This window comes from Drosophila mojavensis, unplaced genomic scaffold (genome assembly GCF_018153725.1).
Source record: "Drosophila mojavensis isolate 15081-1352.22 unplaced genomic scaffold, ASM1815372v1 contig_74, whole genome shotgun sequence".
Taxonomy (NCBI): domain Eukaryota; kingdom Metazoa; phylum Arthropoda; class Insecta; order Diptera; family Drosophilidae; genus Drosophila; species Drosophila mojavensis.
In genome coordinates, this window is record NW_025318899.1 from 10,719,157 (window position 1) to 10,746,850 (window position 27,694).

Below are 27,694 nucleotides of genomic sequence, written 5' to 3' on the forward strand. Positions count from 1 at the left end.
TGCTTTCACTATGTATTTTAAATTATTCATTAATTCATTCATTATTCATTATTCAATATCTCACTCAACGCAACGATTTAATGAGATTTTAAGATTAGTCTATAGCCTCTTTAAATTGACATTAATCAAACTCATTCACATGGTAAGTTTCCGTTCAGCAAATGGAGAAATGGAGAAGTTAACTAACCTATGTGTTCATGAACAACTTTGAGGATTATCACGTCGATTCAAGCTAATCCTCAAGCATGTTTTCCCATCTACAAATTCCTTGCATTTAATGAGAGACTGACTATATATCTATATTGCTATACGATATGTCTCCATTATTATTCACTATATTGCCGATTTCTGAAAATATTAATTGCAGTTAGTGAGCTGCATCGCCATCAAGTTCATTGCGAGCATCTTTGACCCGCCTCCTTGGCATCGGGCCACAGAGAGAACTCATCAATTTCTCAAGCATTCGCAATGATCATTGTGATGGCCGATGATAATCATACTTTCAGCCGATGATCATGATGATGAAGATGTTCTTAAAAATAGGAAGACGACGTCGTCGTTCTCCCTGTGGACGACCACGGCACTTGTGCAGAGCTCTCGCGCTAATTTGCTTTATGATAGGCATGAAAGATCAGCATAAATATATCTTTTTGGAGACAAATTTCTTGGCTTCCCTTGCGACGAGTCAGTCAGTCTTGCCTTGGCGCTTGTGGGGAACGGTGCGTTGTCTCCTCTTGCAGCAAGTCCTTGGATATCGTTTAACTAGCCGATATCATCAAGTGCAATATCTATCCTATAGATCTCTGCATCTATCTATATATATATATTTCCTAGTGCTGTTATTGGAAGTTCCTATCGAGTCTGTTGACAGATGTCGGCGATTGATTTATAGTTATCATATAGTTTGGTGAATGATGTGGAGTGTTCTTATCGCGTTGACAAATGTGGAAAAAAGTTTTTAGTTTCTCCTGTACCGCTGTGCCGCTCTATGAATCGAATCTACATATATGCAGATGAAGTGATGCTGTGCTATTTATAAAGCCGCCTTAATCTTAATGGATTTTTATACCGTCTACATATACTCATCTATATTTTCAGCCTGCGCTCGCCTTCCAAAATGTTCTGAAAGAAAACTAAAAATTAATTAATGGCTTGTTATTTTTAAAAGACAAAAAAAAAAAAAAAAAAGAAAGGAAAAGCTGAGAAATCAAGTTTCGAGTGTGCAAAGGTGGAAAACAAAATAGTTTCGATCGAACACATCTACATATATAATACTAGATTATAGTCCGAGGCGTCAAAATGCCGCGAGCACATTTTGCTTTATGTCTGCTCGGCTGCATTGCACTCTCTGGAGGTAAGTGGGCGTAAGCCTAGGCAAATATCCATCATAAAGATCTCAAATATGACAGCTCGCAAGCCTTTCCGCTGCACATTTCTTCGCAAAGTGATAAATAATTTGGGTATATTTTGAAATCCATGTGGAAGTGTGGCCAGGGAAACTTGTAACCTTTTCCTAATGGCTCATAAAGATATCCACATGTGACCATAAAAACCATTTGCTCTAACATCCATGAGTAAGAACCAAATACACGAGGTTAGTCACAGAAGATGTCCAAACTATATTTTATTATGCCATTGGTTCTCTACTATAAAGTCGTAAATTGTTCTTACCCCGCTCGTGGTTGTATAGATATACATATCTCTATATAATATATATCTATATATATTTAGATATCTGTTCACCTTTTTTATGATATCGTGATACATATAGGTGAGATCTAGTTCAACATATTGATGATTCATGGCCAGTTTGTCGCCGGCCCATACGTCTTTAGCGTTATGAGAGTCCCCTTAGCCCAACAAATAGGTCTCTCCACTTAATTACCGGCCGGAATTTACAAACTATAAACATAAATGCGCATCGTAAATTTCTGTGGAGATAAAAATAAACAGAAGCATAATAAAAATTGTTTTAGCAAAGCTTGGGAAGAGCTCTTCGTAATGCTCTATAAAGAAATTTGTAGAACTATCAGAGCGATCGTTGAGCTAATAGTTTGACTATCATATTAATATTCAAATCATATAATTCAATAATAATTTCCATAAGAAATCTATTCAACTCTCAGGGCGATGGCTATGCTAATAGCTTGAGCTCGTTTTGATATTAAAGTCATGAGATTTACTCGAATTTTGGTAACCGTCGACAGTTGCGCACGCTGTCTATGAGGACTGCAAGACGCCGCCGCCGGTGGATCATGCGCGGGCTGAGCTGTACGAGGACGGGGACATCAACACGGCCCTTTACAGCTGCTCTAGAGGCTATGTGATTGAGGGCCCCACTGAGCTGATTTGCAATGTGACAACGGAGGAGTGGCAGGGCGATCCGCCCTACTGCTCGCCAATATTCCACGATGACGAATACTACGATGAATACGAAACGATCGATGAGAAGGATCTAGAAAACGATTCAGCTGAGGGTGAGGATCCCGTGGCGCCACCACCGCCACCGCCACCAGTAGAGAAGGCGGAGCAGGAGCAGCTAGAGGAGCTGGAGGCGATAGATGAGGACGAGGAGGATGAGGAGGACGAGGAGACATCATTGACGCCGCAACGGCAACCTCAGCCATTGGCTGAGGCAGAGACCATTGCTGAGTCAACGGCTCCTGTTCAAGCCCCAGCAGGACTCGAGCCAACAATTGTGGTGCACGTGGACGAGCCACAGCCAGAAGAAGCGGTGCAACCAGAGCCAGAGCTGCAGGCAGAGCCAAAAGCAGAAGTTCATCCTGTTGCCGGAGGTGCTGCTCCTGTTACGGATATCAATATTGTCGTAGAGCCTACGGAGGATCCGTTCACACCACGTCTCCTGGACGAGAACTGCGGAGAGGATCGCGGTGGCTGTGCCCACAAGTGCGAGCGTCTGCTCTTCCCTGGCGAGAACGAGCCAAGGCTGAAGTGCAGCTGCAACGAGGGCTACACGCTGGATCCCCAGGACTATGCAACCTGTCATGGTGGGTCACTATCTCCCCCTCCCTCTCCCTCTTTCTTCCATTGTCTACATTGTGTACTTCTCCCTTGCAGACATCGATGAGTGCTTGGAGTCGAATGGCGGCTGTGCCGAGATCTGCAATAATCTGCCCGGCACGCATGAGTGCGCCTGCCGGAAGGGCTACCAGATCAAAGAGTCCGACGGCAGCTGCGAGGGTGAGTGAATACCAAGGCTACCATTGCCCAGAGTCTCAGCATCTTTCTCCTCAGATATCGACGAGTGCGCACAGCCGGAGGTGCAGGCGGAGTGCAACAATGCCTGTGAGAATACGCCGGGCTCCTATCGCTGTGTCATACCGCTGGACACCAAGCAGGAGGCTGTGGAGGAGCCAGAGGAGCCGGAGCAGGGCAAGCCAGTTGAGGAGCCGACGGATGTGGAGGAGCCAGCTGTGCAGAAGCCCAGCTGCAATGCAGGATTCGTGCTCTCGCAGGATGGCAAGGAGTGCCAGGACATCAATGAGTGCGAGATCGTCGTAGAGGACAACGAGAATGCGGATCATGTGCCGCATCGCATCTGCCAGCAGCTGTGCGAGAATACGATTGGCTCCTATCGCTGCAGCTGCCGCGAGGGCTTCCACCTGCAGGAGGACGGCAGCAGCTGCGTGCGCGATGGCTGCGACGACTTGGACAATCCGCAGCTGAGTCGCAGGCGCTGCGCCCATGAGTGCGAGGATCTGCCCAGTGGCGGCTACGCTTGCCGCTGCCCCGATGGCTATAGGCTGGCCGAGGATCTGCACAGCTGCGAGGTGCTGGAGACGGTGTGCAGCCGGGAGCAGGGGCACGAGCGCTGCCGGCCGGGCAGCTGCGTGGCCAACGAGGCCAACGGCACCTTCAGCTGCCTCTGCCCGCCGGGCTATGCCAGCGACGTGTACAGCTGCCAGGATCTGGACGAGTGTGCCCTGGGCACGCACAAGTGCAGCCACGACTGCTTCAACACGGCCGGCGGCTATCAGTGCCTGTGCCCGCGCGGCATGTCGCTGCAGGAGCCGGAGGGCCACACCTGCGTGGCGCCCGACCCCTGCGCCTTCAACAACAACGGCTGCGAGCAGCTCTGCCTGAGCGCCGACGGCGGCGCCTGCACCTGCAGCAAGGGCTACGTCCTCAGCGCCGACCAGAAGAGCTGCCAGGATGTGGACGAGTGCGCCGTCAACAATGGCAACTGCCAGCAGCTCTGCCGCAACCTGCCAGGTGCGTATGAGTGTGTGTGTGCCGCCGGCTACGAGCCCCTCCAGGCGGAGGGCCTCGTTGGCTACTGCTTCGACATTGACGAATGCGCCAGCAACACGCACAGCTGCGCCTCGAGCATGCGCTGCGAGAACCTCAATGGCTCCTACACCTGCCTCTGCGAGCCAGGCTATGCCTTGGGCATTGCAGCTCAATCATCATTAACAACTACATCTGCATCATCATCTGCATCAATTGCTTTGCCCGCTTGCTTGGACATTGACGAGTGCTCCATGTCCAATGCCAACTGCTCGCATTTCTGCATCAATCTGCCGGGCAGCTTTCAGTGCGCCTGTCCTCTGGGCTTCAGCCTGGCGGCGGATGGCCGCAGCTGCCAGGATGACGACGAGTGCCAGCTGGAGAATGGACAGTGCTCGCAGCTCTGCTTGAATCAGCCTGGGGGCTTCGCTTGCGCCTGCCAGCCCGGCTTTCAGCTGGCGCCCGATGGCTTCGCCTGCCTGGACATCGACGAGTGCGCTGTGGACTTTGGTAATTGCAGCAGCATTTGCATTAATCTTCTAGGTGGGCACGCCTGCGCCTGCGAGCGGGGCTACGAGCTGCAGCCCGACGGACAGACCTGCCAGGATGTGGACGAGTGCGCCGGCCTGCTCTCCGGCGGCTGCACACACGAGTGCATCAACAAGCCGGGCAGCTACGAGTGCGGCTGTCCGCTGGGCTACCTGCTGCAGGAGGACGAGCGCAGCTGCCGGCCTGCCCCAGTGGGCTGTCCGCCCGGTTCCCGCCAGACGGATCAGGGCTGCCAACCGATCGAATGCGCCGTTGGCCTCCTGCTGGGCGCCGATGGCAGCTGCGTGGACATTGACGAGTGCCGCCTGAACAACGGCGGCTGCTCCCACACCTGCCGCAACACCCAGGGCTCCTACCAGTGCGCCTGCCCGGCTGGCTACCAGCTGGCGGCCAATGCGCGCGACTGCCAGGACGTGGATGAGTGCGCCCGGGCCAACGGCGGCTGCGAGGGCAGCTGCATCAATGAGCCAGGCAGCTTCAGGTGCGAGTGTGAGCCGGGCAAGCGTTTGTCCTTCGACGAGCGCAGCTGCTATGCGGTGCCCGCTATCGAGCCGAGAGTAGCGCCATTCCCCCTGGCTCCTAGAGCGCCTGTTGCTCCTGCTGCTCCTGCTGCACCACCTGCACCACCAGTGATGCCTGTGCGACCGCTGCCCACGCTGCGTCCGGTCACATTCTTGGAACCCACCGTCACCCCAGCTGTCGCCAGTGCCCCGCTGCCTCCGCTGCCCACTCTGCCCATTCAGCCCGCTCAGCCCTTGCCCAGCTTCCAGGTGAGAGACCAGTGTCAGCGCTTCCAGGCGCCGGCCAATGGCCAGGCCCACTGCAACCGGTATCGCCACAAACGCAAGCTCTTCTACAACACGCGCTGCAAGGTGCGCTGCAATCCGGGCTACCAGCTGATCGGCTCCGAGATTCGCAGCTGCGGCGCCTCCGGCAACTGGGAGGGGCAGGAGAACAAGTGCGTGCGTGAGTATCAGAAATTGGACACAAACACTCTCAGCTGCCTCTTAATCTCTCCTCTCTCTCTCTCTCTCTCTCGTCCTGCAGCTGTCTCGCAACCACGTCTCTGGCCTTCCATAGCCACGTCCCGTGCCCAGTCCGCCTGTCCAGCGCTGCCAACGCCACGCAACGGCGTCATCTCGCCCGCCAGCTGCACCCTAGGCCCGTCCAGCTTCGGCTCCATCTGCCTGCTGCGCTGCAACATGGGCTACGTGCAGGTCGGCCCAATGTCCACCACTTGCTTCAACGGCTGGTCGCTGGGCCCGCTGGAGTGCAAGCCCTTGGACTCGAACTTCTTTGGCAACCAGTTGAGCACGCAGATGCAATCGCCCTGGCAGCAGCAGGCCTTTAACCTGCCGCAACAACCGGCATTCAGGCCGCCTCAAGCGATTCAACGGCTGCCCGCCCGACCCTACATCAGGTGCCCCGAGAACGTGGTCATCCTGCTCGGTCCACTGCAAAGCAGAGCGCATGTCATACTCCAGCGTCCGGCCACGAATGTGGACTACCGCCATGTGGTCGCCTTTCCGGCCTGGGCCAAGCAGCTGGAGGCCCATCTGCCCGCCGGCACGCACAAGATCGTCTACAGGGCGCACGATCCGGCCACAGCACTGAGCGTGGCCTGCCAGACCATCATCACCATCAAGCGGGCGTCGACTCCCAATGCGTTGCCCTCGCAGTTCCCCAGCTTCAGGCCAGCTGCCATGTCAGCCTATCGACCCGCGCCCTCGCCCCAGTTTTCATCCGGCTCGCTTCCTGCGAGACCTTACGCTCATCTCACTGATGCTCGCTCGGAGAGCCTGATTGCCCAGCCACCGGCTGAACCAATCCCAGTTACATCTTCAGCTACACGCTCTGCCGAGAGCACTCGCATCGATCTGGGCTCCTCCTCGTCCCGCTTCTGTCCGCCTTCCTTCGAAGTGTATCTGAAGGAGAACCAGAATCTGCGCTCCGTCGTCTGGGAGGAGCCGCGCTTCGAGGGCAAGCTACTGAAGATCTACAAGTCATCCGTGAGCATGAAATGAAATCAATTCAATTGTAGAGTAAGCTTAATCGACTCCACTCCATTCACAGTTCCCTGGCGCTCTGTTCGGCAGGGGCGACCACGACATCCGCTACGAGGCCACCACCACGGACGGCCGTACGCAGCAATGCAGTTTCCAGATACGTGTGAAAGGTAGGTTAACCGTAGTCAAGTCAGTGGATAGATAAATATATTGATGTCTGTAATGCGTATATAGCTGCTGCACCAACTCCCCCGCCCGCCCACGCCGAGATTAGCTACCCCGATCTGGACCTATCCGCTGCTCCCGCTGCCCTCACCCAGTCCTCGCACAGCAGCCTCTTTGCTGGCCACGAGTCCTTCGTAGTCTGCCCCGGCAAGGAGCCAGTCAAAGTGACCTCCAGCCAATTCGTAAGTTCAATTGCGAGCAACTGCATCCAATATCACGCCCGCAGCCAAAGCTTCTACTAACTGTAATGCGATAGAGCCCCTGAAGGTTTGGCTAGCTACCAATGCTAACACCTACATGGGTTTCTCTATCTGTATCTGTTGCCAAGTTTGCATCTCTGTATCTGAATCTTTAGCTTGGTATGATATACAGATACATATTATATTTCTATCTCAATTTATCTTTGTATCTGAATCTCTTGTTCATATCCAATTCTATCTCTGTTTTGCAACTGTTTCTAATAGTATTTATATATTTATCCATCTTAACTTCTCTGTCAATCGATATCTCTCTTTCTCTCTCTATTCGTATTTTTATCTAGGTCGATCTGCCCGTGGGCTGCACTCTCAAGAACGTGCGCCCGCAAACGTCAGGCAAGACGCATCTGAAACGCGGCATCCTCACCTCGCTCAGGCGTCGATATAATCATTTCTAATATATTTAATTTTAATTTTATTTTATTTATTATTTTATACTATAATGAGCATTTGTAAAATTACATGCATTTCTTATGACTATTTTTTTATGCAATTTATTTTTGTATACCTTTCATGTGTAATTTAAATAAATACTTTTATGACATGTACTTTTCTTTGATTTAAATAAATAGGAAATTTTACAGAAAATATTTCAGTCTCCATTTTTATTTATCAGAAGGTCGACATTGTATTCGAAACACACAAGAATCACAGCTTCGTTGTCTTACATTTGTGATAACTGATAGAAATCTTGAATGTAATATGCGTTCTTCGCTTTACATCACGAAGCTTTAAGCTTCCCAAAAGCCCCGTTCTCCAAATACGCTGATAGCTCAAAAATTCGATTTGTGTAAATTTGATGACATATTGCATCAGATTTCTAGGAATTAAAGCGAACCACAAAAAACTCTTAAATGTTGACCTTGTGACGCCGCGGAATGCATTGCTGCATAGAGATAGTGCGATAGAGATAGTGATAGAGATGGAGGCAGAAAAGTACTTCAAATTTGATGGCTTTCATCATGGTACATTTGTGCTTTAGGTACAAATATTTCCTGGGTTTTATTTTATTATTTAAATAAATGTTATATACTAAATAAATAAATTAAATATTTTACAAAATTAAAAATATAAAAAAATTTATATATACAATACAATTTGTTGTATTATTTTGTAGAATATTTTTTTTAAATTTATTATTATTTTAATCTGATTTTACTTATACTTAATATTGTTAATAATAAATGAATTATAAAAAATAAATTGCTATTTTTTATTATGTAAGAAAATAGTTCCTTTTAATTAATATTTATAGTTATTGATAGCAATAAAATTTAATTTCCAGTCAAAAGTCAAAGCTTTGCATTTTCTTATTGGATTCTGGTACAAGCACACTCAAGTGCGGCGCCAAAGCTGAGTACTGCAGATGCGTTCCACAAAACACGTTCCACACACACAAAAAGGCCTCGTAGATTGAATGAAAGCTGATTTTGCACACTTTGCCAGTTTGTTGGGGCAGTTGGGCGGGTCAGCAATCGTTGTTGTTGCTGCTCACTTGATAAGCCACTACATGTATGTATGTGTGTGTGTGTGTGTGTGCGTGTGCCAGTTGCTGAGAAACCTAAGACAGGTTGCCGAGCTAATCAAAATATTATTGTGGAACTCAAACTAGAGCTGTGTTTTTAGAAAGCTTCGCGCGCATTTTAAACTTTATTTACCTCCAATAATTGAGCAGAAATGCCGTTGAACTCGTTTGGCTAGAACTTGTCATTAGAATATTGATTATTGAGTTTAAATATTGTTTTTTTTTTTTTTTATCATTTTTTTATAGCCCATAAAGTTTTTTTATTTTTTGCAAAATTTGAACTATTAAAAAATACCCCAAGCAGCGCATATTCCATGATAAGATTTATGTTCCACTAGCACATAGTACTCACGCGCTCATATAGACAACTTAATGATCTATACGAAGACGCCAGCTCAGCTGATAACCCTACGATGTGGATGCTCTGCTCGGTTCTGTTCTGCTCCGCTCTGATCTCCGATCGCCCTCTCCGTACTCAGTTTTGGTTGTTATTGTTGATATTATTGTTGACAGAGATTAGCCACTCTGGCTACTGTGCGAGTCTATAAAAGCGCCTGAATAACTCAAAAGCCAAATCAGTTTTAACTCGTGTGTTTTGCGGTGCGTTTGCCTCAGTTTCGTTTCGTTTCGTTCCGTTCCGTTCCGTTACGTTTCGCTAATAAGCTATAGTTTTTTGGTCAATCGAGTCGTACAATATGTACCAACGACAAGTTTCCTTCGATAAGGTTCGTACACTACGCAATTCCCCTACTATATATAGACTCAGTATAAAAAGTGAAAATCATTTCAAATTAAATCGTAAATAATTAGTTGACGCAAAGTGATCAAAATCTATGACAAACAAATGCAGAGCATTCACTATAATTGAATTTAATTGAATTATCAAAGTTCAAATTAGTCAAAACAATAGAAGTTTTTTGTAGATCAAGCTAATCTCTATACAAATGGAAAGACTTGTAATTATTTATTATTAAATAATAATAATAATTTGGAATTGATAATCTGGGTTCAAATTCTTGTCTTAGACATTGGCTTTAGTTATAGTGCTAAAATTATTATTAATACTAGTGCTAAAATTAAATAGGTTTTTCTTTGATTTTTAAATGCGAGTAATTTAATAGGTGTACAGGTATATCTATATAATCTTAAATATATGTGAGGAGTTTCTAAACCAGCTTTTAAAGAAATGTAAATTCTGAACAAAATTTAATGAATATTTATAAATATTTGAGAGAGAATAATATTGAATCCATTAGAACTAGTTTCTATGGAATATTAAAATTAGAAAAACAAATTGGTATTTAATGAATATATGTATATATGCATAAGTATAAAAATATTTTTGTTTGCAAAAGGACAACAAAAGTTCTACAGTGAATTTCACAATCTAGAATTCAACATGATTTGAATTAATCGAGTCTATATATATAGAAACTTATGATTTTTAGCTGCTGAAATAATAGAGCAGAAAAAGCGAACTTGGAATATTGTGAATGAATATATAAATAAATTATGATTTGACTAAATTTTAAAAGCAGATTCTTTAAGAACTTGTATAGGAAATCCTATGTATGCCATTGCTAGCTTTTTGTTGCTTAAATAGATTAATATAAGAGAATCGGTAATGGTTCTGGAAATTAAACTTGGCTAAAGTCCTAATTGCGCCTAAGTTCCCACTCAGAGTTCAGTCTAAGCAAATCTCTAAAATGATGTCAAGATTCTTACATTGTAATATTCATCAAGAATCAAGTCTCAGTTTAAAAAAGAATATCTCTATGCATATATATGTGCTCAATAAAAAGCCAGTTTAAGGCTTTGGCCCTGCAGTCGAGCATTGCGGTTAGAATGGAAACCTTCGATATGCATCTAGCTAGATCTTGGTTTAATGTTAACCTTTGTAACCCGAGCGAATAAAAAAAAAATTGTAAAAATAAAAAACAACAAAACAATGCCATAAAATTTCCCTGACGTTAATATCTGTTTGCAATTCCCAAGACGCATCTAACATATACATAGGAATATACATATACAAATATATACATATATGAATAGAGAATGCAATAATATAGAACATTAGTTTTGATTGATTGATGGACACTTCTGCTGATGCCTAACTGATAGCCTAGTCAGACTATTATGCAAATGGATTAGTCTAGGAATTGATAAGAACTCGTGTTAACTGCTTCGCTTATGGTTGTTGTTGCTGTTGTTGTTGTAGCCAACGCGCATTGAGGACTCCGCGTACATAGCGGAGGGCGTGGACATGCGGGAGGCGAAAAACACCTGCCTGCTCTTCTCGCCCAAGGACTCGTCCCTTTCCAGCGGCGCCCTGGCCAATACCCTGGCCATTTTCAAGAAGCACGACATCAACCTGCTGCACATCGAGTCGCGCTCGTCGCTCCGTGTGCCCGGCTACGAGTTCTTTGTGGAGTGCGACGGCAAGTCCGGGGCCCTGGGCAAGGCCATTGAGGATGTGAAGGAGCAGTGCAGCTACTTCAACATCATCTCGCGCGACTACAAGGACAATGCCACGGCAGTGCCTTGGTTTCCACGCCGTATACGCGATCTGGATCGCTTCGCCAATCAGATCCTGAGCTACGGCGCCGAGCTGGACGCCGATCATCCCGGCTTCACAGATCCCGAGTACCGCAAGCGCCGCAAATACTTTGCGGACATCGCCTACAACTACAAGCACGGCGAGCAGCTGCCCCACGTGGACTACACCAAGGAGGAGATCGAGACCTGGGGCATCATCTTCCGCAATCTGACCAAGCTCTACAAGACGCACGCCTGCCGCGAATACAATCACGTCTTTCCCCTGCTCGTCGACAATTGCGGCTTTCGCGAGGATAACATTCCCCAGCTGGAGGACGTGTCCAACTTCTTGAGGGGTAAGTCGAGCACTGAATATATTCCAGGTCTGATGAATGAGCTATAGATCGAGCTGTCTGCCTATGACTGCTCTGATTCTAATCTCTATGAGAGAAAGAGACTTGATGTTTGATATTCCCTTAGGACAAATTGATATATATTTTGATCTCTCTCTCTCTCTTTCTCTCTCCCTCTCTCTATATGTAAATCTAAGGTATATTTTACGTAGTCTTTTACCTTCTTATTAAACTACGATTCCTCATTGCCAGATTGCACGGGCTTCACTCTGCGTCCTGTGGCTGGTTTGCTCAGCTCTCGGGATTTCCTTGCGGGCCTGGCCTTCCGCGTCTTCCACTCCACCCAGTATATTAGGCATCCCAGCAAGCCCATGTACACACCCGAGCCGGATGTCTGCCACGAGCTGTTGGGCCATGTGCCGCTCTTCGCTGATCCAGCCTTTGCGCAGTTCTGCCAGGAGATTGGCTTGGCCTCTCTAGGAGCGCCTGATGACTACATTGAGAAGCTATCCACGGTAAGTTGGCTAACTTACTTCCCCCCCTCCCCCTCTCTTTCTCACACTCCCTCTCTAATTAACTTTGGTTCATACAGATCTTCTGGTTTACTGTGGAGTACGGCCTGTGCCGTCAGGAGGGCGAGCTGAAGGCATTTGGCGCTGGTCTGCTCTCGTCCTACGGCGAGCTGGAGTATTGCCTGACGGACAAGCCGCAGCTGAAGGACTTTGAGCCGGAGGTGACGGGCGTTACCAAATATCCCATTACACAATTCCAGCCGCTTTACTATGTGGCCGACAGCTTCGAGAATGCCAAAGAGAAGACCATGTGAGTTGGGATCATATTAATGATAGTTACTTCGATTTCGATCTCAAATTTCAATTTACTTGCAGTAAATTTGCCAACTCCATTCCCCGCCCCTTCGGCGTGCGCTACAATGCCTACACACAGAGCGTGGAGGTGCTCGATTCCAAGCATCAAATCTCCAATCTGATGAACAACATCAATGCCGAGTTCCAAATACTTCAGAATGCGATTGTCAAGCTGCGCGTTTAGATTGCGAACTTTAAGTATAAGAAATCCCCACTCTCTCTCTAAATATATATGTACCTATGCTACTCTGTAACCATATATGTATGAAAACGTATAATATACTCTTCTTTTTCACCTCTTGTTTATTACAACACGTGTGTTTGAATTATTGATCTATACTATATACATATAGTTTATATAGAATTATCTACACATATCTTCAAGAATTATGGAATACAATTTTTTACAGGCTTAGGGGGATTTTTAACTAGTTTGTATAGGCATGTACAGGTAGTAATTACAACTAATTGAAAGCCAATTCATATGGATGTATGTAAATATACATATATGCTATATAAATATATTTATTTATGATTTAAGCTCTTTGCATTTGGCTCTTTATCAGCTTTCATAGAATGGGAATGTGAATAGGTTATACATTGATATATCCAATACAAAGTAAGAAAAAAATCATAACTGAAACAGATTTTAATACAGTTACAGCTCTGTTTATCTATAGATTCTATATATGTATATAACAGAACTTCGAGTTATCAAATAATAAGAACAAAAAATAATGTATTTTGTTTTTGTTTTTTTGTTTAATATTTGAATATGTTCACAGCAAATAATTCAGTTGCAATCTCAACCTGAGTTTTCGACTTATCAACTAGATATGTATATCGTTAGCTTAAAACGAGACGCAGTCTTTAAAAATAATATATATATATACATATATATACACATGTATGTATGTATATTCCAGATGTATATATGTATAACGGAATGATATGGTATTTGTAAGTTTTCTTTTGTTTTACTTGCTTTTGACTATATGTACATGGAAATGTATGTGTGTGTGTGTGTGTGTATGTAATTCTGAGAGATCCCTTGTGTGCGGCATTGGCACTTACTGGTTTAATTGCAAACGTTGGGCTGCTTTGTTTTTTTTATTTTTTATCTATAACGATCTTTCACTAAACTAAAGCTAAAACTCAACTTTTGAGAACTTGAGCCTACAGTACGAATAATATAAAGCTTATATATAGAATATAATCAATATTTAGATGTATATAGATTTAGAGTGAATTAAGGATTAGCGCAATACTCAGTCTGTTGAGATCTACAACTAGTTGTGGCTATTGTCTATGTACGCTAAAGAGAGAGCCGTGTGCCGTAGGACTTAGAGACGATTTATATAATACAGCTGCCTAAATAACTAAATATCTATATATCATATATATGCTAGCTATATCTATCTATATATATTTATATATATTTATGTCTTTGTCTATGGCTAAGTTTTAAGGAATTTCGGTTGGTCAGCTCAGCCAGGCCACGCCCACTTGCACTATTGACTACTGTTCGCAGTGTGGGGGGAGCTGAACAGACTTTGTGTTTCCTCCTGCCCGATTGGATATGGCAGGATCTCCAGATCGTTTGCCAGCTGACTCTGGGTCGAGCTGCCAAAGGGATTTGCAGCAAAGAAGTTGCTTTGTTGTTGTTGCTGCTGCTGTTGCGTCTGCAACAGTTGCTGCGCCACTACAGGTTGCGGCTGCAACAGTTGCTGCTGCTGCTGTTGCTGTTGCTGCTGTTGCTGCTGCTGATTGCTGCTGGTGCTGCGCATCAACTTATTGTCCTCGCTGTGCGTCTCGGAGCCGTCGTCGCTGATGCCCATGTGAAAGTTGAGCGAGGCGCCCGACTCGGTGGCCATTTGCATGTAGGAGAGCAGCGAGTCTTCATTTGTGTTCTCTGGAGCATTCGAGTTGTTGTTGTTGTTGTTGTTAGTGTTGGAGTTGCTGTTGTTGCTGTTGCCATTGTTGTTGCTGTTGCTGTTGCTATTGCTGGCATTGTTGGCATTGTTGTTGTTGCCGCTGGCGTTGGCATTGCTGTTGGCATTGCTGTTGTTGAGCTGATTCAGCGACTGCAGCGGCGACAGATTGAGGAAGGCATCGATGTCCTCAATATCCTCCCGCGACAATATGTTGCTCTGGCTGTGCTGTTGCAGCTGCAACTGTTGCTGCTGCTGCTGCTGTTGCTGTTGAGTCTGGCTCTGTTGCAGCTGCAGCTGTTGCTGACTCTGCTGCGGCTGCTGCTGCTGCAGGCTGTGATTGTGCTGCTGCTGATTGTGCAGATTCTGCTGCTGCTGCATCATCATCTGCTGGTCCTGCTGATTGAGCATCTGCTCCGAGTTCAAAGCGAAGCCATACTGATTGAACTGAGGCTCCACAGCATTGCTGCCGCTGAAGTTGAAGTTGCGCTGCACATGGTTGCCGGCTGAGTTGCCCTCGACGGCGGCAGCAGCAACGGCCATGTTGCTGGCAGCGAAGCCCATGGGCATCATGGGCTGCAGATAGGTGTAGCGCGCCAGCAACAGTTGCTCGGAGACAATGCGCAGCTCGTTCTGCTGCTGCATGATCAGCTTCTGCAGCTCGTCGTGCTTGCGCTGCAGCTGATCCTGCAGCTGGCTCTGCGTGGAGGTCATGACAACGGCGCCCGGCAGCAGCTCCGACTGCGTCTGCATGGGCAACGGCGACAGGACTGGCGCCACAGGAAACGGCGCCATCACCGGCTGCATGGGTATGGCTGCGAGGTACTGCGGTGGCTCCAAGAAGCTGGGCGCCACCAGCTGGGGACTGGTCAGCGGATAGCTGGACTGTGGAAACTGGCAGGCGTTGCTCGTGACAATCTGGGTGGTTGCCAACGGCATGGGCAGGATTTTGGGCGCAGCAGTGCCCTGCTGCAGCTGCAACTGTTGCTGGTGCAGATGGTGCTGGGTGAGCTGTTGATGCTGCAACTGTTGCTGCTGCTGCTGCTGAGAGTGTGAGTTTTGCTGCTGCTGCTGCTGCTGCTGCTGTTGTTGCTGCTGCTGCTGCGGATGCTGTTGCTGATGCTGCTGTTGTTGCTGCTGCTGCTGCTGCCGTTGCTGCTGATGATGCGAACGATGCCGCTGACTTTGCTGCAAGGTAGAGGAACAGAGATAGAGATAGAGCCATAAGCCAGGTGAAATCTGTTTGCTTACCGAGCTGACATGCGTCATCAGCGACTGGCGACTGATCACAGAATCTGCGGACATGGAGGTGGAGTCGGACTCGTTGCCTCTGTTGTAGAAGTAGCACTTGCGCTTGGCTTTCGGCGAGATGCCCGTGGAGCTGATGTTGCCGTAGCTGGAAGCGGGCCGCGACGTCTTCACCGAGTTCAGCTGGCAGGTGCTGGCAGCAGGAGCCGCGCCCGTCGACCACATGGGCGACGAGTCGACAGTGGGCGACGTGGCGGCGGCCACCTCGTTGCTCAGGCTGGCCAGCGTATTGCCGAGCAGCGCGCTGTCCAGGTTCTGGTTGCCCAGCTCAAAGTCGCGCAGCGTGGTCGTCGCCGAGGCGCACTTGCTGCTGCTGGAGGAGTTGAGGGGCTTGGTGGGCTTCTGTCGGTCCTTGTGGCTCTGCTTGATGACCTCCGCATGGCTGACCACCTTGTGCGTGCACACCACGTAGTCCGGCTTCGAGTTGTACTGGTGGTAGCTCACGTAGTAGTCCGTCTGCAGCCAAATCCACTGCTGGCCCTTGGTCAGGAAGCGGTAGTAGCAGGACTTGCCCTCGCCCGTCTGGCGCACTGAGGAAGAGAGAGTTGGGGATTAGAATTTGACTTAACTGGTGGATCTTGTCTCTGCTTACACTCTTCGTGGCAGGCCACAATGCTGTCCAGGTCGTCGAAGTGGTAGTAGTCATAGCCCGAGGTGCCCAGCACCTCGAAGGGCATGTACCCGATAATGGGCGGCGCCCGATGGTCGAGGAAGAGGAACTTCCACTCCATGCTGTGCTTCGAGGTGAACTCGTTGCTGGTGGGATCGATGATGCTCATCTCGCGTATCAGCTGCGGCGTCTGTATGCGTCCCGTGCCCACAAAGACCAGCTTCCTGTCCAGCTCAACGCCCGGATGCTGCTGAAAGATGCGCGGCAACGTCAGCTGACTGCTGTTGCTCGGGCTGTCCGAGTGGGCGCTGGTGTCGTTGCCTATAGAGAAGAGCTTAGTTTAAGTAACTCGGCTCGAGTGCGACTGCTCGACTACCTACGAAAGTAGCCCACGAATTTCACCAGCTCATAGGAGTTGGCATCGACTTTCTCCAGGCCGCCGCGCTTCAGATGCGTGTAGAAGGTAATCTGGTTGCTGGCGCTGATGTCCGTCTGGCGGGGCTCGATGACGGGCGTGGGATTCAAGAAGATGTTCAGCAAGGCCTCGTGATCCATTTCGTAAGCCAGATCATAGATGCTCATGTTGTACAGGTCATGCTGAAGGGACAGAGAATAGAGGTGAATTTTGGTTTTCCCTTTGCTTAGGTGGCGCCACCTACCGGCAAGTAGCCCAGCTGCGAGGTAATGCTCTCCGACGCATAGAATATGGAGCCCATGCTGCTAAACACCATCATGAAGCCATCCAGAGACTCCAGCATGAGGTGCGTGAATTCGTCATTTGTGAGAAACGTGGGCTTCCATTCCGGCTGGATCTCAAAGACCTTCGATCTGTCCGTTGCCTCTACGTGGGTCCAAAACGAAAAGAAAGAGACATTTTCAATAGATTTTCCACTTGATTTTCATCTTCATTGCCAAGTCCTTACCATTGTGATTCTTTAGGAATGCTATTGTGGATTTGAGCACTGTGGATTTGTCCATTTTGCGATTCGATGTGGTTATCAATGCACTCAAATCGTTCACCAGCGAATTGAACTGATCCCGGCGCTTCTTCTCGCTCAAATTGCGGGACTTTCTGCAAAGAAGACTTCGGGTTAACCAAAGAGAACGATGTTAAGATTAACTATATATGATAACGGCAAATCATAAAAGGGGAGGGCAGGGAGGCATACTGAGATTAGCTCAACTGTAAAAGGATTCCCATGAGTAGCCAACCCCCGCACACACACACACACACACACACTGACGCACACAAGGAACAGCTGCTCACCTTCGGCCCACGTGTGTGGTGCGCTTGATGCTTTGTCTGGCGTTTATTAGACAAATCCGCCCACATGCTCTCACACACATGCTTAGGCAATTGATATGAGTGGGTGGAGTGGAGTGGGGTGGGTTGGGTTGGTGTGGGCTGCATTTGGTTGCGTAGCTGTAACTGTGCCTGTGACTCTGAATCTGACTGTGTCTGAGGCTGTATCTGAGCCTGTGGGCGGGGTTTCTCTTTCTCTATTTTTTGTGTGTGTCAGTTCTATTGTCGCTTTGCATTCGTTGCGCTAGAGCAAACATTTTTGGGCATCGAGTTTTGCATTTGACATTTGCGTGTCAATAAAATGAGACGCATACAGAGCAACTTATGAAGCAATGCAATGGGAATGGGACAGTGAGAGAGAGAGGGAGAGAGAGAGAGAGCGAGAGAGAAAGCTAGCTATCTAGTTGTTTATGTCAATTCCTGGAATTGGAACCCATTGAGCAAGAGAGGACAAGAAAAAGCCAACAGGATAGCTCATGCCACAGCATGCAGTTACCTTGGCTTAGTCAGCTCTTATTCACTCGGTTAGTCTATTAAACGGATTTAGATACAATTTACTTCTTTTTTTTTTTTTTTTTTGTGTGTGTTTGCCAGACTTGACGTATTAGCCAATCAGGGAAAGTTTCAGCTTTCCGCTTAAACGTTGCTTTGATAAGTTCGTGTGAATTATGAATATTGTTGAATATATACTACTATGATTTTATATGTGATATAGGTATGTATGTAGCTTAAATTTCTGCCTATCTGTTGATTATATATACAATTCACATATTCAAATTTCTTCATACACATCTTCTAGATATCCATCCATTACCTATCCTTAACTTCACCAACACATAAATATAATTTTCAGTTATGATATTTCCTTATCGCTTTATGTATGTATGTCAATATATACAATATTTACAAATATTGTTATATAAAATTTAATATGCATGTATATATTTTATTTATTTGTTTATCAAGCAATTTCTTTCATAATTTGCAGCTCAACAAAATTTTTCGGAAATATGAATTCTCAAAGCAATTTTCATTAACCACAGACCAGTCGAAAGACCTTTCCTGCATGAGAGAGAGGGAAAGAGAGAGAGACTGAGAGAAAGAGAGCGAGCGAGGCACTATATAAGTTTTGTATATGTTATGTATATACTCTTATTGTTTGCATTTCCCTACATATTTATATTCATATAACCTAATTCTTGGCTGTCTGCCTCGGCCTCTGCTCACCCCTTCCCCTTCTCGTTGCTCTAGAGTTACTAATTTGATATTTATTTGATTGCAAGACAAGCTCAGCGCGCTTACATAGTATTATACAATATCCAAGACAAAAAGACAATTATTATCAAACATAATTACAATATATATATATAAGCCTATATATATTTTTATATAAAAAGAGACACATAACGAATTCGGTGAATGTCCAAAAAACAAATAACGCTCAAATTTCAGTTAATTAAAGTTCGGAATTGGACTTTACTTCGCTTTCGATTATTAAAGGTGTCTATTACCTGGACAAAGTGTGCACAAAATTTGCCAACTAAGCCAGTTTTTTCGTCTGTGTTTTAGTCTTTTGCCGTGGAACGGGGCCAGAAGGGTGGGAAAAGGCAGCTCTTGCCGATTATGACATAGCAAACATATAACCAGAAACGAAACGAAATGAATTAACAAACATTTCAGGCTGCTCAACTTATGCAAAATTTCATTTAGATCTGATAATGTTTGGAAATACTGGAAATTATTAAAAAAAAAAAACTTATAGTAATACTAATAATTCAGTTAGCTAAGATGTAAAAAATAATTGAAGCAAACGAAATATCTGTGAAATTCTTTGAAAAGCTAAAAGTGGAGAATTAGAGAAGGCTGTTTGTGGAAAACGTCCCTATTCGAACTAAAAACGTTACATTCGCAAAAGTTCTCTTCTTTATATATAGTAGAAGCGTCTTTAGGGTAATCCTACATTTTTTTTAAATATTTAAAAAACATGTCGGCTAAATTTTGGCTTCTCCTTTCAAATATTTTTCTTCCATTGTATTTTTTTTTTACAATAAAAATTAAAGTTTTGAAAAATTATTTATTTCATAATGGCTAAAACAAAAATCTATTTTTTACCATATTTATATTATATTATTTTATACATATACATATATTATATATTATAAAATATATAAAACACATATAAGCATAATATTGATCACTTTATATTTTGTATAACAACATTTGGTTCATTCTCGAAATATCTTGAACAATTTAGTATATCCCAAAAAATCGATATACTCGTATACCTAAAAAATAACTCTCAAATCTTGTGTAACTTCGCTATTACTATAAATAGAATCAAGCTTTTTTTCGGTTATATCAAAATATATGAAGTAAAATGGAGTGGAACTGCCTTAAAAATATAATATCATACAGAAGCAGAAGAATTTATAAATTGAAGCTTTCGCCTAAAGCTTCTCATGCAAAGCTTTTTCTACAGAGTATTCTAGTTTTGGCGTTACACAAATAATTATGCCCACTTGTTTGTTTCACTTTGTTGTGTTTTTCCCTCAGTTGTTGTTGTTTCTGTTTTGTCTACGTCTTTAAATCATAACTGTCAATTGCAGTGCGGCCCACCCACATCAGTTTTGTGATGTAGCTCACATGAATGCATATATATGTATGTATATGATTTTTTATTTATAATATATATTTATTACCCACCTTTTCGTGTCATCCTTATCATCGCTTTCGTCGTCCATTTTCGTATTTATTAGATAATCCACTTCCAGATTGTTGTTAAATATTTTTTATATATTTTTTAATTTAATTACGAAATGCAAGGAACAAAAAAAAAAAAAAAAAAAACAAAACACCTTTGCACTAAAAATTTGTTCAGTCCACAATTTAAATATTTACATAGTTCTTTATTTTTAATTTCTTAAGATTTCTTTATTGAACTTGAATCTTCCGTTTAGGTGACATTCACACGGCAGCTGAGTTCCATTTGTTTAAATATTTCACACATTTTGTAAGTATTCTTTATTTTTCAGTTAGCTTTGAGCTGTTGGAAATTTAAAACAATTTTGTTTTGTTAATTTTGATATACTTTAATGAATTTGTTTTCAATATTTGATTTTTTTATTTTAGTATTTTTAATGCGCTGAATTTCGCGTACCGTCAGCAACAAGTGCAGTTGAACATCTACTGCTGGCCTTTCAATGAATATTAGCTCTCGACACAATGCGCACACACATACACATACACTCTCCGCACACACACACACACACACACACACACACACATACATCAGGGCATTGTACACAGCGTTATGCTGTTGGCAGCAGCCGCATCATCCTTCATCAAGAAATTTCCTTTGCTGCTGCTGTTGCTGCAATTACGTAACTCTCTGCTGCGCCTGCGCATATGTTCAGCAGTTAGTGCCCTGTGCCCAATGGGCAGCGGCCGAGCGCCAATCATTGCAGCCGTGGCAGATGCTGCACTTTGCAACCCCTAAAAAGTATGCTACGTTATTTTGCGCCTGTTACTAAATGCGACAGCGAATGCCATAACAACCTTTTAAATGAACTGTTGTTGTATGAGTGCAGAGACAGACTATGTGAGTGTGTGTGTGTGTGCGAGTGTGTGAGTGTGGGTATAGCAGCTGCTAACCAAATGCCAACCAATTGGCTGCGTTTGCCCGTGCCTTACACACATATTGCATAATCATGCGTGTGTATGAGTGCGCGTGTGTATCGGTGTGCGTGTGTGTGACACTACATTTTCCACCAGGTGATATATATATATATATACCGTATATATTGAATGCTAATGGCTTAAGTCAACTGCTCGCGCTTTTTAGCATCTGCAGCATAACAATCGTTTGCTTAATTGCAAAATATTGCTGGGGCTTCGAGCTGAGTAAAACTTTCACTGCTTTCAGTGTGTGTGTGTGTGTGGTTGTGTGTCGTTGGCCAAAAGAAAATGTCAAAGAAAAGGTGTTGCTGTTGCGAAGTCGTTTTTGCATTTGCCAGGCTTTGCAGCTGGCCAAGTTGTTGCCTTAATTAAAAGCGTTGCCGGCAAACGGCTTTAAACAGCTGAAAACAAGCGGCTTAAAACGCACTCACACACATGCAACTGTCTGTGTATCTGTGTGTGTGTGTGCGTGTGCTGGCTGCTGCTGTTTAATTAATCCGTTTAGCCATTTGTCCGGCCAAGCATTTAACGAATCATAATTTCCCACATGTATTCAACAGTTGCAGCACAACAAACATTTTAAATACACATCAAAGCCAACAACGCCGACAGCTTTTGCCCACCTCCGCCTCCAGCTCCACCTGGGCGACAGGTAAGTTCTTGTTGTTGCAAGTGTTGGCTGGTTAACCCTAAGTAGCAATCGTTGCTGTTGTTGTTGCTGCGGCTCTAGCAACTGGTTGGGTTCAGCTTACGTGCTGTGTGGTTTTGCCCAGCTTAAAAAAAAAAAATACACACACACACACACACAAAATTGTTACCGCTGATAATTGCCAACGTGTTGTTTAATAGCTCGAATTGCAATTAGTGCGGTTTGTTGCCTGCCAATGGCCAATAGACTAAGAGAAGGCTGAGACTGTGAGAGAGGGAGTGGCTGAAGATTACAAAGATTACAAAGCGGGTGAGTGTGGTGCATAGGTCAAGGAAACTAAAGCTCAAATTTGACAACTATATAGGCGAATGATTGATATGACTTAATGATCTAGTTTGTGAGCTTAAAGAACTGCAGATGCAGTTGGGGAGAGAAGAAGAATGGAAGAATGGAAAACGACAGGCAAGTAAATAGAAAGATATATAGAGACAGACAGAAAGAGATAAAAAGAAACAGAGTGGAATTCAGATACACAGATAATTATATAGAAAATACACATCTATGTGAGAGAGAGAAAGAAGGAAAAAATTAAACTGTTAACTCAAATTGAATGTCGGCAAACAACCATATAAATGTTACATCATATAAATGTTACATCAACTCAATGAGGCATACAGTTTAAACTTGCCTATAAATAGAGTAAACCCAACACAGAAGCTATTCACAATTCATTCGCCTTCACCTTAACAAGAAAATTGCATAATAAATCTAGCCAAGCTAAGCTAAATAAATAAATAGTTAGCAGAGCTTGCGACAGCTGAGTGTCTCCCGTTCCCACCCCCATTAGACAACATTTTGTTGTTGCTATTATACTATGCTCAGTTGGCATTGATAAACGTTTTGTATTTGTTTTTGATGTTGTTGTTCCTTTGCCTCTTTTGCAATGCGGAAGCAGAGAGCTTGCAAAGCCGGTTGCCAACTACAGCCGCAAGATCGTTGACTGACCTACTCATGCCAGAAAGCTTTCTGTTTTGCCGAGCCGCGCTCACTAAGTTCTGTGCTCTCTGCTCTAGGCTCTCTGCTCTCTTACACGCTTGCATTAGAACGCGTGCTCTCACTCGCTTTCTGTGGCTCGCTCTAGCACGTGTGCAACGTCTGCCTACGTTGCTCACTCGCTCACACGCTGGCAGCGAACGTCATTTGATTGCATTTCTAAAGCTTCGCTCAGTGCGCAAATTATCGCATAGTTGCTCTAGCGCTGTATTAGTGTGTGACTGTGGCTGTGTGTGTTTGCTTGTGACAGTGTTTGATTTCTTTGTCAGTGAACTTGAGCTTTTGCTGGCTGCGCTAATTGCATTGCGATTACAGCATAGTATCACTGTGTGTGTCTGTGTGTCGGTGTGTCGGTGTGTGTGTCTGTGTTTGTGTATGTTGTGGATGATAATGCCGCCCTGCCAGCACCCACAGCACTTTTGCAGTGTTTTGTTTTGCTGCGTTCCGCCTTTTTTCTGCCAAAGCTTTGCGACTTTTGTAATATTTTTTGTTTCGCTCGCACATACACACATATTCAATTACAAACTGCTTTTCTCTCTTCCTCTCTCTCTCACACTCGACATCTCAATTGTGGACGCTCTTCTGCTTGTTGCTGTTGTTGTTTTAAACTTGACTTAATTAAATTTTTCCTATTTTTTTTTTTATTTTTATCTTTTGCCAATTGTCTGTCATTCATTGATTTGCCAGCTTTCTCCATATACATATACAATATATACATATATATTTTTTATTTGTTTTCTTCTTCGGTCTAGACATAATAGCTAAGGGCTTTTTCATTTCATACACGCGCTGATCTCTGCTCGCTCAGATAATTTCCATGTGAAGCTGCTTACCGACTTATAGACAAGTCTAGATATGTATTATAAATATTTGATACTATATTTTATTATAATCTATTGAAATGAGTCGGCGTGTTTCTCATACTTAATCGAGCGTTAGCTAGACACTTCATCTCCACTTTTGATGCGGATGCAGCTTTGGACTAAAAGGCTTTCACTTTATATCGTTGTTTTTTTTTTAACTTTTACTTTTTTTTAAGTCATCATTAATAATAGTTTAACGATGACTTTTAAGAATAATATTTATATTATACTTTGGAGTATTTTTCTCTTAAAGCAAACACATTAAGTAGAAAACTTTAATTTGTTAAGCGATTTTTAATTTATTAATTCTTGTATTTATTATTTTTATTTAATTATTTGTTTAAATATATTTATATTAAATTTAAATTCAAATTTTTATTTTTAATTTATTTAATGTTAAATACATATTTATTTAAACATATACAAAATTCTATATAATATATATATATTTTTTTAAATATATGCATATATAAATTTTAAGTTTATATTTATTACTTTTTTTCGCCATAATAATTACTAAATATTTTCTAGTAGTTTTTTTTTTTTTTTTTTTTTAGCTTTATGACGCATGCAGCCAGTTGGCCATTAGCTACAAATTATTAAAAGCCGGTCGAATGTTTATTTTTACTTAGAAAATATACATATATGTATGCATGTCAATACATATATATTTATATATGATTATTCATAGTTAAATATTTTAACACAGCTTTAAAAACATATCTTTCTTTATATTGATCAATACTGATTGAGAGCCATCAAAATGCTTGACGATTGTTAGATCGCTGCAGACAAATTGCATTTAATGCCATGCAGTGAACATAGTTAATTATATATACATACATATATATACGAAGAGAAAGAGAAGATTTGATTGCTTGCTCTCTCGCTCACACTTGTGTACTGAGTAGTTGTAACATATTTGTTTATTATTTGCGAGTTGTCAATTAAAATGATTTTACGCTGGCATTTTAGCTGCCTGGCGCATGATCGTACACACACACACACACACACACAGTTACACTGAGAGCCACTAGTGCAGAATGCACACGCGCACTCACACTGCGAAGCGCATGAGGTAAAACACACACACACACACACACATAAGCTGACATTCACTCAGTGAGACAGTCGACTCAAACGCTGACGATGACGTTTCAAAATAATAAAAGTAAAGTAAAATAAAGACGCTGCTCAAACCATCGACAAGGCGCTCCCTCCCCAAACAGCAAAATAAATAAAATACAAATAAAAACGAGAATCGAAAAACCGCAAACGCGGCGGCTCAATCACATTAAACTAAACGGCTCTGACAGTGAATTTAATTTCAAATAAAAGTTGAAATAATTAATTAACAAACAGAAAATTAATAATATATCATACATTTGGATTTTTCTTGACATTTTCGTTTGATATCTATAGTAAAAATTATTAGAAAAAATTATGAAATGCAATTTCTATGTGATTTTCAAATTCAAACTCTAATCAAATATATAAATTCAAATGTTTGCAAAAAAAAAAAAAAAAAAAAAATAATAATAATAATAATAATAACAAAATTTAATTTATTGAAAATTATTAAAATTAAAATTTATAATGACAAAAAAGGTATATAAGTACTATAACAAATCTTAAAAGTTGATTAGCCAAACCCCATAATAAGCTGCAGGTTTTCTGTAAGTGCAGGCCTGTTGCCAGTGTTGCATAACGTTCTATTCGTTTTTTCTCAATATTTGTTTGTCCAGTCACAGTTTTTTCGCCGTTCGTTTTAAGCCGCCATTTAGCGCGCTCTCACCTTTGGGCACGACATACGTCAAACACTTTTGGTTGAATGCACTCTAGATTAGCTCTCATTGAATTCTCTCTAATCTCTCTATTTATCTGTTTGTTCGCGTGCCCCCACCCGGGTCTAACCATTCATCAAACAGTTAAGTTCCTCATTTGATAGAAACTATTTTTGTTTTATATGTATTTCATTAACTTTTCTGTTGCTGCGTTTGTTTAGTATTTATATTTAGTATTTTATTTTATTTATTTTTTTTCCATTTTTTATTTTATAAATATTTATTGCTAATTTCACATATATTTTATTTATTAGTGTTAAATAACCTCACACAGGAATATATATATATACATTTCACATTGAATATTTTCTTGAAATTTTTTATTGATTCAGCATTTTTGTTTTAAATATTTTAAGATTACACAATACAAAATCTTATTCGTTTACTTAAAATTCAACAGCCAAGCGTGTAGAATTTAATTTATAGTTTTAAAACATTATTTTTTATGTTTAAGCAAATTTTTAATTTCTCTGCTTTTATTAAATATTTTCTTATTTATAATTTATAATTTTTAAAAAATATTTTCTTTTTTTATTTATTTTTTTTTTTTAGCAAATTTGAATATTTTTTCGGTTTTATCATATATTTTTTATGTTTTCAAGCACTTTTTTGGTGTTGGTAATTTGATTATAGGATTATTTATTTGTTTTTTGTTTTCAGCACATTTTTTTTGTTTTTTGGAAATTTGAGCAAACACCAAAAGTCGCGCAGGAAGCAACCCAAAACAGCGACTCACACACATAAACACCCTGCACACACACACACACACGTTGATCAGGCGAGCTAAAAACGTATTTACGATCGAGTTACAGCTGTTTAGTAGTCCGTTAGACACAACGATTAGAATAGAGCGAATGCATTGCTAAACGAGTTATAATGCAGATATATATCCACACACACACACACACACATATGTATATATGTATATATAAATATAGCCAAGTATTACGTTTGGGCCCTCGCTGTGGCGCCTCTGAACTGTATGTGAACGAATGAAGCGAGAGAGAGAGACGCGTTGTTGGGGCTCGTTGTCGCTGCGCGTGTCAAAATCTAACTGAAAGAAAAAGGCCCCAAAAACCGCTGCCGACACGAGAATTGCAATTTCTAAGCTGCGACGCGCTCACAAATGAAAAGACAACAACAACTAGCTGAGTGTGTGTATATGTGTATGTGTGTGTGTGTGTGTGGATAAGCGTCGAGCGAGCACAAAATGCAACGAAATGCAACCAAATTGCGAGCGAACAACAACAACAGCTAAACGTTCTCAACACACACACACAAACACAGTCACTCTCTCGCTCACACACACACACAAGGCGCTTTAGCCGGCACTCGCTGCTGGCACACTGCGCGTATACGCGATATGCGCCAGCACGTTCTCTGCCTTAGCGCTGATGAGCGTGTCGGCCCGGCTATTATTTAATATTACAACTGCGCGCTCTCTCCCTCTCTCTTTCACACGATCGTGGACAGCGCTGCCTGGCTGCCTTTTGCTTTATCTCTGACATTTACAGCTGCATTAACAGTTATCAGGCAGGCGTAGGGTAGTCTCGCATGCAAATGCTTGGCGCAAGGACGCATGCCACGCGGCTTGTAGCATGCCACCGTAGATAGGCATACGTTTCTTCAACTCTCTCTCACTCTCCCTTCTCTCTCTCTCTCTTTCTCTCTCTCTCTCTCTCTCTCACTCTCCCTTCTCTCTCTCTCTCTCTTTCTTCCTCTTCCTACTACCCCTCTTCTGACTCAGTCCAAGGTCCACCGGGTCTTGTTGCCGATCTTGGCGTAGGTTAAGGCAGACGGAAGTCTCTAATTATCATGCGCTGCCATTGGCATTAACAGAGTAATCATACCCTTTGCCTTCGAGTCAGACGGCAAGCATATTTATTCAGTAAAC

General features: G+C 43.2%; 3 protein-coding genes across 5 annotated transcripts; 2 read left to right on the top strand and 1 right to left on the bottom strand.

The window, feature by feature from the left end:
• The first annotated feature begins 693 nt into the window (after positions 1-693).
• Positions 694-7,833, top strand: LOC6582068 (sushi, von Willebrand factor type A, EGF and pentraxin domain-containing protein 1). Of its 2 annotated transcripts, XM_032731415.2 has the most exons (10): positions 697-719; positions 1,099-1,354; positions 2,208-3,008; positions 3,079-3,201; positions 3,256-4,233; positions 4,792-5,763; positions 5,845-6,806; positions 6,871-6,973; positions 7,038-7,210; positions 7,570-7,833. In XM_032731415.2, the coding sequence occupies exons 2-10, from the start codon at positions 1,300-1,302 to the stop codon at positions 7,681-7,683; spliced, it is 4,281 nt and encodes a 1,426-aa protein (XP_032587306.1). In that variant the 5' UTR covers positions 697-719; positions 1,099-1,299; the 3' UTR covers positions 7,684-7,833. The 2 variants fall into 2 exon arrangements, with proteins under 2 accessions (XP_043865733.1, XP_032587306.1); XM_044009798.1 differs by lacking the exon at positions 7,038-7,210 and having other exon boundaries at positions 694-1,354.
• Positions 7,834-9,379: 1,546 nt separating this feature from the next.
• On the top strand, positions 9,380-12,876 carry LOC6582069 (protein henna). The gene is made up of 5 exons (XM_002007746.4): positions 9,380-9,535; positions 11,029-11,701; positions 11,951-12,213; positions 12,291-12,520; positions 12,586-12,876. Exons 1-5 carry the CDS (start codon positions 9,506-9,508, stop codon positions 12,746-12,748), a joined length of 1,359 nt encoding a protein of 452 aa, XP_002007782.1. The 5' UTR covers positions 9,380-9,505; the 3' UTR covers positions 12,749-12,876.
• LOC6582070 (circadian locomoter output cycles protein kaput) lies at positions 12,845-26,856 on the bottom strand. 2 transcript variants are annotated; one of them, XM_002007747.4, is made up of 8 exons: positions 26,750-26,856; positions 20,420-20,759; positions 17,337-17,485; positions 17,073-17,254; positions 16,794-17,010; positions 16,396-16,734; positions 15,747-16,333; positions 12,845-15,683 (listed from the first exon to the last, which is right to left on the bottom strand). In XM_002007747.4, the coding sequence occupies exons 2-8, from the start codon at positions 20,455-20,457 to the stop codon at positions 14,076-14,078; spliced, it is 3,120 nt and encodes a 1,039-aa protein (XP_002007783.1). In that variant the 5' UTR covers positions 20,458-20,759; positions 26,750-26,856; the 3' UTR covers positions 12,845-14,075. The 2 variants fall into 2 exon arrangements, with proteins under 2 accessions (XP_002007783.1, XP_032587307.1); XM_032731416.2 differs by having other exon boundaries at positions 17,337-17,497.
• Between the last annotated feature and the right edge of the window lie 838 nt (positions 26,857-27,694).

Excerpts from the sequence above, each read along its gene's own strand:
- LOC6582070 (XM_032731416.2), bottom strand. The coding sequence starts at position 20,457 with ATGGACGACGAAAGCGATGATAAGGATGACACGAAAAG. Across the intron at positions 17,011-17,072 it reads CGCAGCTGGGCTACTTGCCG|CATGACCTGTACAACATGAG; the intron begins GTAGGTGGCGCC and ends CTGTCCCTTCAG. Across the intron at positions 16,334-16,395 it reads TGTGGCCTGCCACGAAGAGT|TGCGCCAGACGGGCGAGGGC; the intron begins GTAAGCAGAGAC and ends TCTCTTCCTCAG.
- LOC6582069 (XM_002007746.4), top strand. The coding sequence starts at position 9,506 with ATGTACCAACGACAAGTTTCCTTCGATAAG. Across the intron at positions 9,536-11,028 it reads GACAAGTTTCCTTCGATAAG|CCAACGCGCATTGAGGACTC; the intron begins GTTCGTACACTA and ends TTGTTGTTGTAG. Across the intron at positions 12,521-12,585 it reads AATGCCAAAGAGAAGACCAT|TAAATTTGCCAACTCCATTC; the intron begins GTGAGTTGGGAT and ends ATTTACTTGCAG.
- LOC6582068 (XM_032731415.2), top strand. The coding sequence starts at position 1,300 with ATGCCGCGAGCACATTTTGCTTTATGTCTGCTCGGCTGCATTGCACTC. Across the intron at positions 1,355-2,207 it reads CTGCATTGCACTCTCTGGAG|TTGCGCACGCTGTCTATGAG; the intron begins GTAAGTGGGCGT and ends AACCGTCGACAG. Across the intron at positions 3,202-3,255 it reads GTCCGACGGCAGCTGCGAGG|ATATCGACGAGTGCGCACAG; the intron begins GTGAGTGAATAC and ends CTTTCTCCTCAG.